Source organism: Pyxicephalus adspersus, chromosome 3 (genome assembly GCF_032062135.1).
Source record: "Pyxicephalus adspersus chromosome 3, UCB_Pads_2.0, whole genome shotgun sequence".
NCBI lineage: Eukaryota > Metazoa > Chordata > Amphibia > Anura > Pyxicephalidae > Pyxicephalus > Pyxicephalus adspersus.
Genome location: NC_092860.1, coordinates 140,744,690 through 140,762,281, shown reverse-complemented (window position 1 = coordinate 140,762,281; position 17,592 = coordinate 140,744,690). Strand labels below are relative to the sequence as shown.

General features: G+C 38.3%; 1 protein-coding gene across 2 annotated transcripts in view; it reads right to left on the bottom strand.

The window, feature by feature from the left end:
• Nucleotides 1-4,392: 4,392 nt before the first annotated feature.
• The window catches only part of LETM1 (leucine zipper and EF-hand containing transmembrane protein 1), a 36,015-nt gene continuing 22,815 nt past the window's right edge, over nt 4,393-17,592 (bottom strand). Inside the window, exons 9-14 of one of the 2 annotated variants that reach the window (XM_072406568.1) lie at nt 16,679-16,840; nt 15,621-15,755; nt 14,434-14,568; nt 13,795-13,988; nt 11,553-11,709; nt 4,393-10,468 (exon numbers count right to left, since the gene is read on the bottom strand). In XM_072406568.1, the coding sequence (XP_072262669.1) occupies nt 10,316-10,468; nt 11,553-11,709; nt 13,795-13,988; nt 14,434-14,568; nt 15,621-15,755; nt 16,679-16,840 (936 nt within the window). In that variant the 3' untranslated portion in view covers nt 4,393-10,315. The remainder of the gene's footprint in view (nt 10,469-11,552; nt 11,710-13,794; nt 13,989-14,433; nt 14,569-15,620; nt 15,756-16,678; nt 16,841-17,592) is intronic. The other variant, XM_072406569.1, reaches the window with a different exon arrangement.

The following is a 17,592-nucleotide window of genomic DNA, read 5'->3' as shown; positions in this document are numbered from 1 at the left end:
AAACTTTTTTTCCCAATTTTGGAGTGAGTGAAGAAGAATTCCTAATAAATCACTGCAATCCAGGGGTCTGTTAAAAATATTTACCCTAACATTTGCGGCTTGTCATATACTATAGAATGGACATATGCTAAAAGATTATTTCAATTGCCATTGCTGAACTGATTTTAAAGAATGCTAGTAGGTAGGTAGCAGGGTGTTGTACATGAAAACACAAAGCTGTGATAAAGTCTGCATGTGATGCTGAGTTTGAAAGTACAGAAATCCAGTAAATGAAAGGGATCTAGAAGCAGGCTTGGGAGAAAAAGGTTAGATAATGATGGGCATTCTACAGGTCACAAAGTGCAAAAGGCAAAACAACAACCACAGAACTACAAATAGGGGACAGTGGCTAGGGTATGTATACCTTTAACATGAGACTTTATATTTCATGTTAATTTTTGGAGAGTATGAACATTTCTATCCAAAAATATTAAAGAGAACCAGAACTCCATTAATGTAGAAGTTGACTAATAATATAATTAATCAGTTGCTGTGCATGTACAAATTCTAGAAGCCAGGCTGCCTTAAGTATTTGTTCAGAAAACAGTATGTCCTATACTTTAAGTGAACTTGTGTCTGGGAGATTGACATTCATATAGTTACCTATTTTTACAAGGAATAAGTTAGCTTTAAAACAAAGCCCTCACTGATCTTTGTAGCTGCATGCACACTGGGCCAATTCATCTTCAACTACTGTACAAAAGCAATGAAGATGTCCAACATTCTTCACCCAAAAAAGCCTCAACCTGCTTACTCCTCCCAGCAACACAGCTACACCTACTCTCCTCTCAAAAGTTACTCAGCAGCTCAGATCTACCTGCTCTCTTCACTAGCAGTGACATAGCAGCTCAGCTACCCCTCTGAGACATAGCAGTTCCCGATCTTTCCCCTCTCAGTAGTCACCTGGCTGCTCAACTCACCCAGCTTCTATTCCCTATGAAAAACACCAGATCATGGTGTTTCTATGCAATTGTCATATTACCTTTAGGTTCCCACAGTGCTCCCTGCCAAACCATCCCGCTGCATCCCGTGCTGGTCCTTCCTGCCTCACTGTCAGGCTCTTTAAGGGGCCAGAGGCTATTCTATCCTCAGCAGTGGTGTTACTTGGTGCTGTGACTTGGCACCAGCTACCTTGCTATTCTAAACTTATATTTCATTGTTATTTGCTCTGATCCTTGCCTGGACTTCAGATTATATTTACTGCCAGCTCTGACCCCTCCTTGCTATAGTCTTCCTTTTCTGTCTGTTGGACATTGCCTATCTCTACAAGGAAGCATCTGTGTTCTTTCTCCTCAGGTACAATGGCCCGGAAGGGTTGTGGCCTGGTGGCACCTTGCAGTGAAGAGCCCAGGGCTTGTAAGGTAACGGCCCCATCACCCCTTGTGAGGTGCCCTGGTGTCACTTAGACTTCGACCCTCATGATCCCATCGCTCCCTGCCTGAGAAGACCCGAACACAATGCAGAGGCAGACCTGATAGACAGAGCAAGGTGCACTCATGATTAAAGAAAACACCAGATTGATTAACAATTCATTTTGTTTAATTATGTAAAATATTTTCACACAACAAGATCACATCATATTCCATACCAATAAATCATAACGGTAATGGGGCGAATGGCTATATGTTAGAAATGTTCCTTTCAGGTTACACCGCCAGTTACATTTGTGAGGCGGAAACTGCAGAACACACATCTAATATTATACATCTATTTTTATACATATATTATCATTTAAAATGTTGCCAGATGTATTTTTCAATAGAAAAGGCTTTAAACAAGGTTAGTATCTATAATATATATATATAGTAACTCCGAAATCTTGAGAACATCTCCAGTGGCCATGGCTGTCCTACAGTGTTGACCTTAAAAGTCCCTAGAGTAACAAATTAGGTGTCCAAGGATGTTGAAACGCCCCCCTGCAAGCTCTACCCCTCCAAAGCTCCACCTTCTGACATTAAACTGTAAAATACCAACTTCACTGGTGCCCACTAATGTTCAAAAGACAAGAAGGGGTCTATATCCGGTCTGAGCTGAGTAGCACCTGGGGAGCCCTGGTTGCAGGCCCAGATTGTGCATAGGACCTTGTCTTTTAGGAAAGTCAAAACTAAGAACTGTCCCCTGCCAAGGTTAACCCCACCTCCTTCAGGGGAAGGTAGGGGTCTTACTAGCACCCTGGTCCTGCATCCAAGAGTAGAGGACTGTAGGTAAAGGCAACAATAGGATCAGTACAATTGTCATCATAGTCTCTACGACATGTGAGTGCTCGTCTGTGTCCCATTGAGCCCCTATACTTAGCAAAATCTTCCCAATGCAGACAGATAGCCGAAAAGAGAAAATAAAAACCTGCAGAGAATCTAATCTAAGGGTGTCCAACTCTAGAAAAGCCACATATAAGCCAGGATTTGCATATAAATGGGTTCATTTTGAGACTCTTTTGTTAGATAAATGCTAAAAATGTGAGCTTATCCTGCTCCTTTGGGACTGGGGTAGGACAATCCATGGTCTAACTCTTCCCTACTCAATCCAAAAAAACTTTAGGCAATTGATATGCCCTAATTATAGACCTAAATCATAAAATGTGGGAACCACAAATAAGGACATAATTCTTTATGTCACCAGGTTGATATCATTTATTGGTACAGAAAGCTAAAATCCTAATCTTTAATAAATGTTACAAATGAAACCGAGCTTCAGGCAAACAGGTAATAATAAAAAATTACATATCTAAACGGCAAACAATTGGTCACATTGGTCAACTAGAGTCCAGAACAACCCGAAAAAACAGTAGAGGGCTGAGGTTATGGAGGTCCTTACGTTATTTGTAATAGATCCAATGGTTGTCCAATTCATTCCTAACTGGTTCAAATGATTTTTAATAACTATGGCTGAGATGGGCATTTTATACTTTCTTCAGGGCCAGAATTTATTGTCTTTTGGCTTTAAATGGATGCCTTACATCCATTATAAATATATATATACAAATGCTTTTATTTACAAGTAAACATTTAATACATGATAAAGTATTTGCAAAGCCTTATAGGTTTGCTTAACAGGCAGAACGGCTGATGGTAATTGCTGTACTGGACTAAGGAAAACCTCCTACCGAGTCTTCAGAGAATATATGACACTGCTAAGTTCTCTTTACATCTAACATTTTCAAGTGGAGGACCACATCAGTTTAAAAAACGATACTGGCCCCCATGCATATGATATTTTCATAGCCATTATCATTTTGCATAATTTTTAATAACTCTTCAATGACAACGTATATTTATAGTTTACAGAATGAAGAATGTTAATCTCTGCTTGGCAAAGAGATGCTTGAAACCTTGAAGACTTTTGGGGCTCATTTAACCTGCACTGGGTTGATAGATTCATTATTAATGGCACCCCAAATTTACCATAGAAACATAATACCATGCAATGTTCCCCAAGCCGCCTTTAGCCGGGTGCACCACCCGAAACTTTTCAGTAACCACCCGGCTGTTTTTAGGTGGTTACTGATGAGTTGGGTCACAATACAGGGGCCACATGCCTACAATTTCCTACCACACAGCTTGAAAAAATTTCTGACTTGAACACTGCCAAAGGTTGGCATGCAGTGTGCTTTAAAAAACGAACAAATGCAGAATGCATCCACTCCACATTGAAATCCTCTGCGTTTAATAGCTATTTAAAATGCATGGGTAACTTACTGCAGCACATTGTAATACTGTATTAAAATAAATAATTTGTGTACATGATCTCCATAGTCCTTAACATGGACAACTCATAGACTTTTACTTGTTCCTCCCTATGATGTGCCTGCATTCGTTTTTTTAACCGGGCAATCCCATCGTAGGGTGACAGCACTCATTCGTCATACTGTGTCCATCCATGCAAGTGCACCGGTATAACCCTAGACCACTTCCCGATTTGGGTTACAAATAACTCCCCCTCTTCTTATCACCATTACATAGTTGTTCCGTGGTCCGCAAAAGATACCTGGAAAAGCCCATGGTATTGTTTAGAAATAGCACCATAACACATCCATTGCAATGCAATACATTTTAGTGAGCAGCCATGCACAGATGAGAACTATCTGTTAGTTGTTGTATGAAAATCCTGCATGTCCATAGCAAGATGAATCGGCTACCCAGGTAATTTATGTTATTTGAAACTAATTATTAGTCCTGGTGCATGGTTTTCATCCTATGAAGTTATTCATGATAGAATAAGCTCTGTATCAAAGGGAATGGCTTAATTGCCCCCTCTGACATGACCATCAGAACATCAAATGAGCATGAAATAAAAAAAACATAATATGAAAGTAACGAAAATATCCAAAAAATGGAAACAAATAAAAAACAAACATTAGTGGATGAAAGGCAAATTTATTTAATTACATTTTTTTTCCAAGTTTAATTAAAAAACAACAAAAGTAAAATGATCAGCACAGTTTATCAGCGTATTCCTGGAGTGCAGAGCAGAATATATCTTACAAGGGTAACAATGTTTGAACTGTCGCCTATCTTATACCTCTGCTGGTTGTGTACACCTAAATCTGACAGATGGAAGTATACTGGGGGGATCGGATACTTCCTAAGGGATTGGGATTCTGCAATTATTTTGTGACTGGCAAAAAGCATTGAGTCTTCCAATACCTGAATCCTGGCAATCAGCTACGAAGTTATATTCTGGTGCTCAGACCTGGCAAATCATAATTAACTTTGATAGAGTCAGATGTAACCCAGAGTTTCATATAAATCATCCACTTCCCTTTAAAGCCCAACCAATGGATTTTTAAGGTAAAGCAGGGAAGGGTTAGAACTATTTTGCCCATAGACAAAATCTCTCCCCCCTTCCATTTTGGATTTATCTCAAGCCAGTTAATTTCTTTCCTTTGTAATCCTGTCCTTTTACAACTCCTTGACCCTCATGCCTTGGATCTTTAGGGTATTTATGAACAATCCATCCCTGGTTGTGCAGCTTTGACATCTACTACTGGCACAACCACTTTGGTTTTATTCCAGAATGTGGCCCCTAACTTCCTGACCTGGTGAGGTGTCAATGGAATAGAAGTGAAGGAAAATCTGTAACGGCCAATTTATATCTATAAACGCTTTGACACATATTACTCCAAGTAAGCCTAATTCTTTCTATTGCTATCCATGGATATATTGTGAAGAATTTCCCAAACACATAGGTTTCAGCTTATATAAGGGCAGCGTGTACAGCAAGCTTGGCAGCCCACAAACGGTATTCCTTTAGTACTCCAGAATAATACTTCAGATTTACAACATTTTACCAAAAGCTCTGCAAATGTGTACACCCGCCTTTAGAAATCTGAAGCATGTATAAACAAGATCTTACTATCCTGGTTACAACAAAAAATTAACCAGACAGGAAATAAGCAGCACGGGCTAAACACAACCCCTGACCAGAACCCTTGTCAATAATTCCTGTGTCATTGGAACAGATTTTCCCTCACTTCCTGTCTGGTAAAACCTTGTCACTATGACTGTTCGTAACGCAGTAGTAAAACGAAGATTGTAATCTTACATATCTTTCATTGCCCATTTAATCTCCACTATATCAACCTGATTCTGTCTTATTGCCCTTAGGTCAGTATATTCTCTTTTTCTGAATTCACAGGAATCATATTAATATAGATGTGTTCTTTATATTTATGTTTTTAAATTTCATCCGACTTGTGACCTTTTCAGGGTGTGCAGAACCGGTCATTAAGGTCAACAGCTTATATAAAATGTAGGCATATACAAATGACACTACCAAAGAAAATCATCACAGCTATAAAGGTATTTAATGTCTGTCCCCAGTTGTAGACATTTCCTGCATTTACCTAACATCTCCTTATCGGAAGGTTTAAGAGTTAAAAAATATACCCATGACCTGCAGAATAAAGTAGAATAAACCCTCCTTTCTCACTGCCTGTTGCTTCTTTTCTCAAGATATATGAATTCTGAGGAATCTACATGGGTAACACTTTAGGGATCTCTGCCAGGCTCTGGGTTTTCTTCCACAGCCCCATGTTAGTTCTGTATTTGCAGAGGGGCTGATGGGAGGAACTACACAATGCAGTGGCAGATCAGTCACCTGACACTACCAGAAGTGTGCAAGAAAAGGCCAATGCCTTGCAACAGAGCAAAGGTCTAAATCACAAGCAGCAGGCAAGTATAAACCCCTCTTCATTTGTAAGTTTTGCTTTTTTACATTTGTTTTTAGATCAGCTACATACATCAGATCATACACAGGGGCAAGGGAGGCCAAGTGTCACCTGACTACAATGGGCACTAGCGGGAAAGGAAGCCACCCATGGCCATTTATGATGGAGGCCAACTGATATGAAAGGTTCTTGTGATCTGAAACAGTATATCACAAAATTACAAGGAAAGGACAGTGATCAAGTTATAACATTCACTTGCCTACAGAAGGGTTATTGAGAAAACTGAAGCTGAGTGAAGTGTTTTCTTTCAAATACATATTCAGCCATCTCAATAATGTACTTTAAGAGTAAATTGCCATTTTTTAAAATATAATGCCCCCTTTTTGCCTTATCACTGCTTCACTACACTTAGTTACCTACTATGAACCTGGTAGGCAGATCTGGTGATCTGGAGATTTAGTGAATGAATTTCAGGTCAGTGACTTTATTAAGAAGAACAATGAAAGCCTACAGCCAGAAAGCCAGAATTAGGCAATTCAATACCATTTTTATCTCTATGCTGTAAGCACATATACATGACGTGCCCATCATATTAGTAAAAAAAATAAACATTATTTTGCAGAACTTTCATTCTTGAACAAAATAATCAATCTTTATGTTCTAAGCACACTTTAGGTTCAGTGGGAACATGTAGCTCATGATATACATTTTGTACTTAATAAAAATGGATAAAGTCAATGTCAAGCCAAAACTTTTCTTTTGGTGGTTTGGATAGAGCAGGGAAGGATTAGGACCTGTATGATATTTACTGCTCCCTGGGGCTTTTACAAGACAGAAGGCGAGGGAAAAATCTACAGCACAATGCCTGCTGGGGAAGACTAAAATCCATTATATTTTCCTGTTATATTTTAGTGTCCTTATTGCAGATTTATCCTTTCTCCCTATCTGGTTGCAACCATGAGACTTGATGACAGCTGGGTGGTAGGGCGAAGTGGGTGGCATCTTGTGTGTTATAACAAAGATAGGAAATGGGGTGCAAAAAATACACCAGTACTTGCAACTTATGCTGCTTATGTATTATACAAAAGATTGTCCAGACAGTGGGTGAATGGATCAGAAAATCTAATGAAGACCAGAAAAAGGCTTTGGCTGGAGATACACTTTAAGAACCAATTCCTACTTCTACATATAGGAACACTTTCCACACTAAAATCACAAGGTGCCATTGTTTTCAATGATACGATTCTCACCAGTGCATTTTTAGAAAGAAATCCTTCTGGTAACAATTCAGTCCTGACTTTCCACAACAACAACTTCCATATGAATATAGGAAAAAAGTAAAATGCACACATTTGTAACTTAACAGATAAGCAGTAAGTGTCCTCTCCCCCTGGTAATGTAAATCAACAAAAAAAATACACCTGAACACTCGTAAAAGTCATTAAAACACATGAGCATCCCAGTGTATAGTTAATAAACATTGTTTTTTTTTTTTTTTTTTTATAATGAAGGAAATAACTGGGACACATAGCTTGTAGTGGTCTTGTTGAGCCTGCACACCTAACTGATATAAAATGAAATGTCCATTATCTGTATTAGACTTGTTTTGATGCTGTGTGTACATGCATGTGTGCCTATAACTCTGGAAATATATAGAGATTACCCAAAGGGAACATTGGTAGTAGTAAAAAGTTGAAAGATTTGAAGCTTGCCCATTAAGACCAAAGAAAAAAAAAGGCAATTCTAGCTGCTCTTGTGATGCACACAACTCTGTCTGTCCTCAGCCTTCCACTCTAAAGTTAAAGCTATACATATCTTGGTCAATGACTGCCCTAAAGTAAGTGAAGGAGCACTTATGTCCAGTTTGATGCCCACTATGCCTCATCCTGATCTGCCAACTGGCAGCTAGGGCATTTGTATGTGCTGGATATACAGTACCAGAATGGAGTGCAGTTTTTGATACCAATATGCATTCTTGCACATTTTATAAATGAGGGTACAAAGCACCATCTCTTAAATTTAATAATGAAGCTTCTCCTGATCCTAGGACAGCTGCCAAAGCAATGTAAACTTATCAGAAGCCCAACTACCTGATTCTAAGCCCTGTAGACACCTTACATATACCGTATCACGAGGAACTAAAATCTAAAAGCTGCTTTCACTTGTTGTTAAAAGATATTGTGAAGGGGATTCAGTTACACATTGACATTTTATAATAAGCCTCTATATTATAGTAAGACTGCCACAGCCATCACCACTTTGTAAAAATACCCGTTGCTTGGCTTTCAAGCAACCTAAAGGTTTGAGCAATTCATATTGAACGCACAGATATGCACATGTATTCTTTTTGACTTTCTAACCCTTAGGTGGTCAGCAATGCCACTTAAGAGTTCTCTAGGCACAGGTTTCCTGTTATTTCTAAGCAGACATGGCTCCAAACAGCATTACGCTTACTAATATCAAAGCCAAACTCCAAACTAAACACGTACTTCCTAAATACAAGAGCTATTTGTAAAATTAATTCAATCTTGGTCTCCTTTGTGGATTTCTTCCAGATCCATGGAGTTATCTAGCTGCTATACAATTCTTCTGTGCAGGAGTTTCTTTTATCAAAGTCCAATCACTCCTACTCTGTCTTTGTGAAAGGCGACTGATTCTGTATCCACAGCTCTGTTCCCTGCACGTGCTATGTGCAGCACAGTGTGGATGTTACAAAGCCTTTAACAGGTAAATTATTCAAGGTATTATCTTGATTTGCAAAGGCATTCAGTAGACACACAGTGTTCTCCCCAGCCCCTTTTAGCCGGGTGGACCACCCAGCATTTTTCATCAACCCCTTGGCCACCCAGCTGTTTTGGGGTGGTTACTTAAAAAAAATTCCTGGGTTGAGCATTGACACAAAAGAATGTTTATATGCTCTGTGTCCATTGATAAATCAATTTAAATAAGGAGGTCCTCTTTAAAATACAGCTGGAGTTATCTATTCTGGACATCAACATGCCTGAGATATGCTTACAGACATTTTAATTATTAATCAGCAGACAGAATTTGTAATTTTAGATCAAGAATAATTTCAGTCTCATAAATAAATTTGTACTTACATACAAAAAAGCCAAATACATTGCCTTGTCAAAGTTTACATTCAGTAAAAGAAGCTTTAGAAGTGAGGAAGGTGTATTTCATGTACTAAAGGCTTAGACTGGTAAATAAGTCAAGCACTACTGTATTAAAATGCATAGAAATAAAATACATTCCCAATGTTTAATGTGCACAGCACCACAGGACTGTTTCTCAGATAAACAGTTACTTTTCCTACGCTAGATAAGAAGGCAATCTCACAAAAAAAGCAAATACCACAGTAATACATTCTCTGCCTGCAAGGCAGCTCTGTGAAATTAAATTAAGCATCAAATATTAAAAAAAACGCCAAAATACAACATCCTTTTTAAACAGCAAGGCTGTTAAAATGAAGGGTTTTCCATTCGAAATGTAAAGTGGATCTCTGCTTCTAACCCCCTATATAGAAATAAGGAGGGTCCATTCTCCTGCATCGTCCTGGTTTTATCTGTTACACCCAATCATGGCATGCCCATCAAACATTATGCGCTTCTCGTAAGGATCACATAATATATTCCACCAGAAAAGGATCTCGATACTGCTTACTAGATGGGTCCCTATGCATTGCTCTGAAGCGGTCTACTCAACATTCAGACTGAAAAACCCTTAAACAAAACAAAAAAAGGTTTAAAATCCAAACTGTTAGCAGAATTAGCAGTAAATAATGGTTCTGCCAAAGCTTGGAAACTAAACCAAAATGGAGGGATCATTGTACAAAAATAAAAAAAAAATATTGTGCTATATGATTTTACAATTCATCTATAGGTATTTATTTAACATCAAGATATCTTTAAAAATTAAAACTAAGCCCGATGCTGAAGGAATGATGGCAGATGATTTAAAGGAAGCCTTTATTTCATCCCGTATAAACAGTACTTGTGTATATGTGGCTTGGCAAAGGGAGTCACCTCAAAAGCAAAAAAAAAACCTCAGAATATTGTAGCAGCGTTATGAGTGTTATGGGATGCCAGAAGAAAAAAGAATCTGGGGTGTTTAATTTTGGACTTCAGCCATCTGTTCCTTCTCTGCCTTCTCTTTGGCTTTTTCTTTCTCGACCAGCTTCTCTTCCTTCTGTAGGAGCTCCATGATCTCAGCTACTTGGCTAGTGGAAATGTTGATATCTTCTTTGTCAATCAGTTCCACAACCTGAGGGTGCAAGATGGAAGAACTAAGTCCAATTTGTTCATAAACTCCATGCAGATATAAAAGACACAAGTTAATGCAGCAACATACCTATTAATACATCCTTCAATGTATTTTGTAAATGCAAGCAAGATCCTACATTTTACATTGCTATGTAACCAACAAATGTGGCAGTGACTTGTCATTGTGTCAAGGATTTGTCAGTACGCCAACATTATGGAATGGTTATGTCTCCAATTTTCATTGTCCCTCTAACCGTACACAAATGGGAAATTGTTTTGGTATATGTTTCTTGGTATATGTATTATGTGTATTTAGTGCTATGCTTGGAGTGCAGTTTCAAACAAAACAGAAGCCTATGTGTTTTCCTAAGCATGAGTATCTTTAAAGTGGAACAAAATTTTAAGAAAGATAATGGAGTTGCCCATGCACTTTTTTAGGTCTGTTATCACTTCAAACATAATCCTAAAAACTAAAGTTGCTAATAATAGAAAAGAACATGCAATATCCCTTGTGCAATAAGTATTTTTACCAGCCTGATTCCTAACCATCTTTAAAAATTGTTGCAAGGGATACCCAACAATACCGACTTCCCTTGCGGGGGCCAGGACTAATTGAACTCCCAAATGTCTGAGTGGGAGTTTTGCCTTCCTGACCTGGCCAATCAAGATGGCCAAAGAGAAGAAGTGAGAGAATGGCGGCACCCACAACAGAATGAGGCCGGATGAGGATCAACCAGAGTTTAGTTCCAACTGAATCCCATTGTGTCTTTTTTAAGAAGGAGACAGTTATTTTGTGCCTGAACCATGACTAATGCCAAAGTGTTTGCTTGGTCGAGTAAGCCCATGTACACATCACTCAGAAATATTGTATAATGCCACCCCAAGTCTCTATTGCCACTCTATGTCATTCTGTAAACTATATATATATATATATATATATATATATATATATATATATATATATATATATATATATATATATATATATATATATATATATATATATATATATAGGATTATGTACACAGATTATAACTGGCTATAAACCCAGCAATGGACAATAAATAAAATATTTCTGTCCATACCTTTGCCACATCATCCAGGTCTATTTTTCCATCCTTGTTCTCATCCAGGGCAGCAGCAATTCTCAGCAGCTTCTGTTCGGGGATCTTTTGAATGTGCCTCATGAGGTTAACAAGTTCAGTAATGCTGACTAGATTTTCCCTAAAGGCGAAATATAATCTGTATACAGCAAACAGTTACCGTCATTAAAATGAGGAGAAAGAGCAAGCAGAAAAGGGGTGAGGGGGGTAAACAGGCAATTACGCCAGGGATCGCTTATGATTGCTGGTCACAATAGACCTGAAAGTGATTGCAAAGACACATACATACATCAATAAAATACACCAGACATAGGACACGATGAGCTAAATAAAAAAATGTTATTATATACATCTAAAACAGGGCTGGGCAATCTCCAGGAACCAGTGCATGATCAAGAGCCATTTTGTATGCATTGCTATTTTAGATAACAGATTCACTCTCCCCATTCAGGCAGCAACCTTTACGTTTTTTTGCTACCTCTCCATTCTACTGAAAAGGAATTAACTGCTCTCTCTATATGACTATGCTAGCGCCTCATAGCTGTCTCTGTGCCATCACATGGAAGATAAATGCTCATAGCAAGTTGGTCAAACTTGGGCAAGACTGTTTTTGCTGCTGGGAATGCAAAAAGGTTAATGGGGCAAGGGGGTAAGGTGATATTTTACCACGTTACTTTGCCCTGTAAAGGTAAACTATAGTATCACTTAAACAACAAGTTGACATAAATACGTCTGGAAATACCATATGATGCCATATATTTACGATTACCCTGCCTGTTCCCTCTCTATATCTGAAATTAGCCTGGCCTTGTCTTAACGGGAAGCTGCAAGCAATCTATAAATGTGGGTAATGGAGCGGGGTGAGTGTTACTTGAAAGGTATAGCTGATAGACTTCCAGCACCCATATGCTTTCCCCCAACCTTTTAAAAGCACTTTACACCTCAATGACACTGCTCAGTCTTACTTTCATACTGAATGTACTCCCTGCAGCAGAAAAATGCTCAGACAAACAAAACTCAGCTGTGTATTACAGGGCCAATTCTTGCTGCATAACTGAATCAGTTTCTAGTATGAAAGAAAGAAAGAGGTGTAAGCCAAAGGGTGGAAGTCATTAAAGCTGGGACTTTCAAACATAGGTTTAATATTACATGGAAATATGATATAAGAACAATGTACAATCTACTAACCTCACCTCTCTCTGACATAACTGCTTAATGGCATTGCCCTTTAGTTTATGTTGGTAAAGAGACACACACCAAATCAAACACATAGCAATCAACTCTCATATTATATATAGAGTGCTGGTAAATGTAAACACCTAAGCAGAGGGATTGGATGCTTGAACTGCTTATATTGTAATATAATCCATTCTACAGTCCATTGAACTGCTCCAGGGACAATGTTGTATTTCCAAAATGATAAGTATAAGCTCCACATATTGCAGAGGTCTAAACATGAGGAGCAGTCATAGACAAGGCCACATTCAAAGTATTTAAGAATGAAAAAGCCAGTCACAGGAGCTGTTACCATATCATTTACAGTATACACATATTTTATTAAAAAGTCACGCAATATTACTGTATAATAGGAATATTAAGATTACAGAAAACTCTTCTACACAAGTGATTACATTTCCATGCACTCATAATGACAGGGAAGGGATAAATGTGTACGGTTAAAAAAAAAAAAAAAAAAGAAATTCATAGACTTTCATATGAATAAACAAAGTCTTAACGTGAGCTTGAAGTGCAAATAAAGTACCAAAGCTCTCAGCACATAGTAGGGATGTTCCCTTTAAGCCTTATAACAAGATGCTGTTTTTTAGGGAGCATTAGATACCGTGTACCAAGACCCCAGAGATTTTGTATGTACTCTATCATGCAGGGCCAAATTTATTAGTAAAAGGGAAAGAACCCCTTTCCTATGAGTGTCTACAATCAGCACAGAGTTAGTTCAGAAAAAAGATAGGGCAGCCTTTAAAGATAAACATTTCTGCTTTAATTAGGTAATCCTTAAACGGTAAGGCTTTGCTAAAAATATGTTCACAATTGGAGATCCAGATTACTGCAAAAGACTTGGCAGGGGAAACCCACTACTCTGTATCTGTGTTAGCTCCCTGTCCCAACTCAATAGCTGTATGTAACACACAAGGCAAGTATGTTTGCCACAAATAATGATGAATGTGTATTCTCCACAGCCATTTACAAATCATCCAGCACTTACCCAACAGGTGGAGCAGAGCCACTTGTTGCATGCTCCTCCAGTACCCGGTCCTCATTCTCCAGTTCAACAATGATCTTATCAATCTGATTAATCATACGATTAACCCTCTTGGTTAACCTCTTACTGGCCTTTGATTCTTCAACCACCATTTCTTGTCCAGCCTTTGATAGCTCCTTCTTCATTTCTTCCAGATCCTTAAAAAAGTTAGGCAATAAACCAAATCATTACTCATGCTGAAAGACTGTAAATGCTTAAGAGCCCCCCTAAATAATAAAACAGTCTGTTCTCTTAGTGAACCCCCAATCTATACCTCTAAATACCAACATGTTTAATTACTGGCCCACCACACTGTGTATTTCACATATGGTAATCCTAACGATCAACATGGAGTCTGTATTCTCTTCTTGGTTACTCCACACTGTACTTAACAATTTTAAACTGCAGTTATTCAGTTATTAGACCCACCACATTGTACGCCTGACAAACCAACATGGAGTCTGTACAGTTGCTGGTCCCATAGCTCTGAACCCTAAAATAGTAGCATGGGGTATATTCTCTTACTGGTCCCCATCACATCCCTAGGCTGCACTGAACCCCAATTTATTTTACATCTCTGAACCCGATAGGACTACCCTTTACCTCACTGTACTCCTGAACATCATCTTTTAGCTCCAGCAGTTCTTCCTTCTCCTTTGTTAGTAACTTCTTCTGCTCTTTCAGCTTAGTGCAGGCATCACTCAGAATGTCAATTTCCTCCTTTGTTAACTCTTCACCCTGAAAAGGACACAAATATAAATAAAAAATAAAACAAATTGGCCGTACTTATTGGCATGAGCTCCTTCTGCTCATAGTAACCAGGTTTTTCAGGACTGAACACACCGAATGCTTTCAAGAGGTAAAACTATGTAACAAGTGTGTGTGTCCAGCACCAACATAGTAACATAGTGTCCAGCACCAACATAGTAGTGTATGAGTGTCCATTACCAGTCTTGGCATTTAAAATAAACAGTTATCCTATTTCCAGATGGTATACCATATGATGATCTAAGCAATTCATTGGATGGCCCACCATAATTTTCAATAAGATGATAGAGAACTCCTTTAAATAACCCCACTTTCCTGAGTGCAGACTGCCTGTAAAATATTCACATGGCCTACAGGCCCATTCAATACTATAGGAATGTCATACTTTTGGTGAGTTTGCAGAAACAGGTAGGAAGTTAAGATAGCAATAACTATACCAAAGTCAAAGTTATTTTTTTTTAGAAAACTTAGGCTATTGCCTGAACACTGCTACATGCTTAAAGGAACGAAGAACACAAAGCAAATATAAATAAACCTACAGTGTGTTCCTAAAAGAAATCCTAAAGAAGTGACGTTCAATGTAGAAACATTTTGGTCTAGCTTTGAATACAGTTGGGAGGAATTTAAACCTCTTTGTACACAACTCTGGTATACAGATTAGGGCTCACTCCCCGCATTGCTGACATTGTTTTACCAGGCAGAATTTGGAGAAAAATTCCAGATGAAGTTTTACAAATCTCAGAAAAAAAAATCTTTGATCCTTCTGTGGTGTTTATGTGAGTTGAACTCATAATCATGTGATAGGAGTAACTAAATGCTCCCCCTCTAATACTGACTTTCACTTTCCTCGTGCTGCACTGCTGCAGCCGTAACAAAGTCTTGGTTAGCACTGGAGCAGAGCAGAGCATTAAAGGGGATAATACCATCACTACCACATACACTAAGCACTGCATGGAGGAAGAATAAAAAAAAAAAGGAGAGGGAGGAAAACAAAAAAGAAAAGTCACAGCAACAATGCAAACCTTAATGCCCTCCAACACAGGAGCAGCGTCTATTAACACCTCGGCCTGGTCAGCTGGACTTGTAGGTACCACTTCTGGCTCCACTGTTGAAGCCACTATCTCGGGTTCCACTTCTGGAGTTGCCTGTGCCTCAGCCTAAAACAAAAATATTCATCATTACAAATGAGAGCTAGAGAGAGATAGAGCAAGAGATAAAGAGAGCACTTTTCCTCTAGGGGACTGAAAGTGCCATATGCACACATTACTTTTTCTTTTTGGTTCAGTCCAGCCCATCAATCCTCAAATCTACCCTGCTGCTAGGAAATGTTTGACTGTTTGCATGACAGGTTAGATGAGATCTCTCAGCTACATAATTGAAGTTGCTAAAGAAAAATCCCACCTATACAGCACAAGCAAACATAGCGGCTACAACAAATACTGTGTGCACAGACTTTTTTTTTTTTCAATTAACAAAAATGATTAAAGTTAACAAAAACACTGATTTTCCCTTTAGCTTGAGAGGGTTATTGTACACAAAAGTAGATGAAATCTCTAACTGAAAAACGTTGAGTATGATAATGAATCATACATATCATAACTACTGCCATTTTCATTATTTTTTTAATCTTCTGTTGCCCCTGCTGTGCCATTGATTTCTTGCTGCCTCTTTGAAATTACTTTTTGTCTACTTGAACTCCAGCAAGTTGGATATCCTAAGGTGTTAAAATGAGCCACTTCAAATCTCATTCTGATGCTTAAATGTCAGGCCAGCAATGAAGAAGCACAACTGGAGATGCAGAAGATGTCTGAACATTGACCTTGGCAGGATCACTAGGTTTATTTTATTTGTTTATTACGCAGATTGTATGAAAAATTAGTGATTGTGTTTACACGCAGTATAGTGCAAAGTGAGTCCCAACCTTCAGCACTAGTTTTTGAAACCTGCTGATAGATAATCCTACATAGGTATCTAATGAGCAGCAAATGTACTATGTGGTTCTATATGACCCATCTACTATTTTGGGCATCTTTGTTGCTCACAGAGATTTTTACAATCCAATAAGCAAGTAAGCTTTTACCTTGGCAGCGGTCTGTAAGCTTTCTTTGGCAACCTCAGCCAACCTGTCCATCTCCTTCTCCTTTCTAATCGCCTCCTCCTCCTGCAGAGTGGCTTCCAGTTTGGTCTTGTTATCCACCTTTTCGCCTTCTACGGCTGCCACCTTCACCTGGGCTTCTTTAGCCTGAGAGACAGAAAACAAAATGAAATCAGCAATACACAATATAACAACATGTCAAACCCTACGCAGACCAAGAGTATGGTCAAGAACAAAATTGGAAAATCTCCCAGTGCTCAACATATTTTGGAAACTGCGTATTCTATTTTTCAGTGTTTTCTGTAGAAATGGAAATAAGAATCAATCTCACGTTTATAGGATGATACTGATATAGGCTGGACATAATACAATGTATCGTTAAAATTTTTATGTTGACCAGAGACCCAAATAGAGCTTAAATTTACATTTGATGGTCTGAAACTTTTCTGTTTGTCTATCACTGCTGGCTTGCAGATTGGTAAACCTTTGTTTTGTCTTTTGCTGTGATATACATGACAACAAGCAGCTAAAGGAAAATGAGAGGTAAAGCAAGCAAAATTTCCTTAGACATAAAGGAAGCATTTAACTGCTGCAATACGGGAAGAATTTCATTACCCTAAGGACATTTTGTAATTTACAGAGAGTTAGGAACTAACAAATTAGATATAAGGGGGGAAAAATCACATCATTTAAAAGGGTAAAAGTCTTAAATGTATGGATTTATTTTTCAATCAAAAAGGTTTCAATTAAAGGTTATTCATATTCAACACCACAAATGGATGCTTTTATGTGATATTAAAAATGATCACCAGATATTTCAATTGTATTTAAGTAGAACAAATCACCAAACCAAATATTCAGTATACATGCCACTTAGACATGCCCACTAGTTACATATG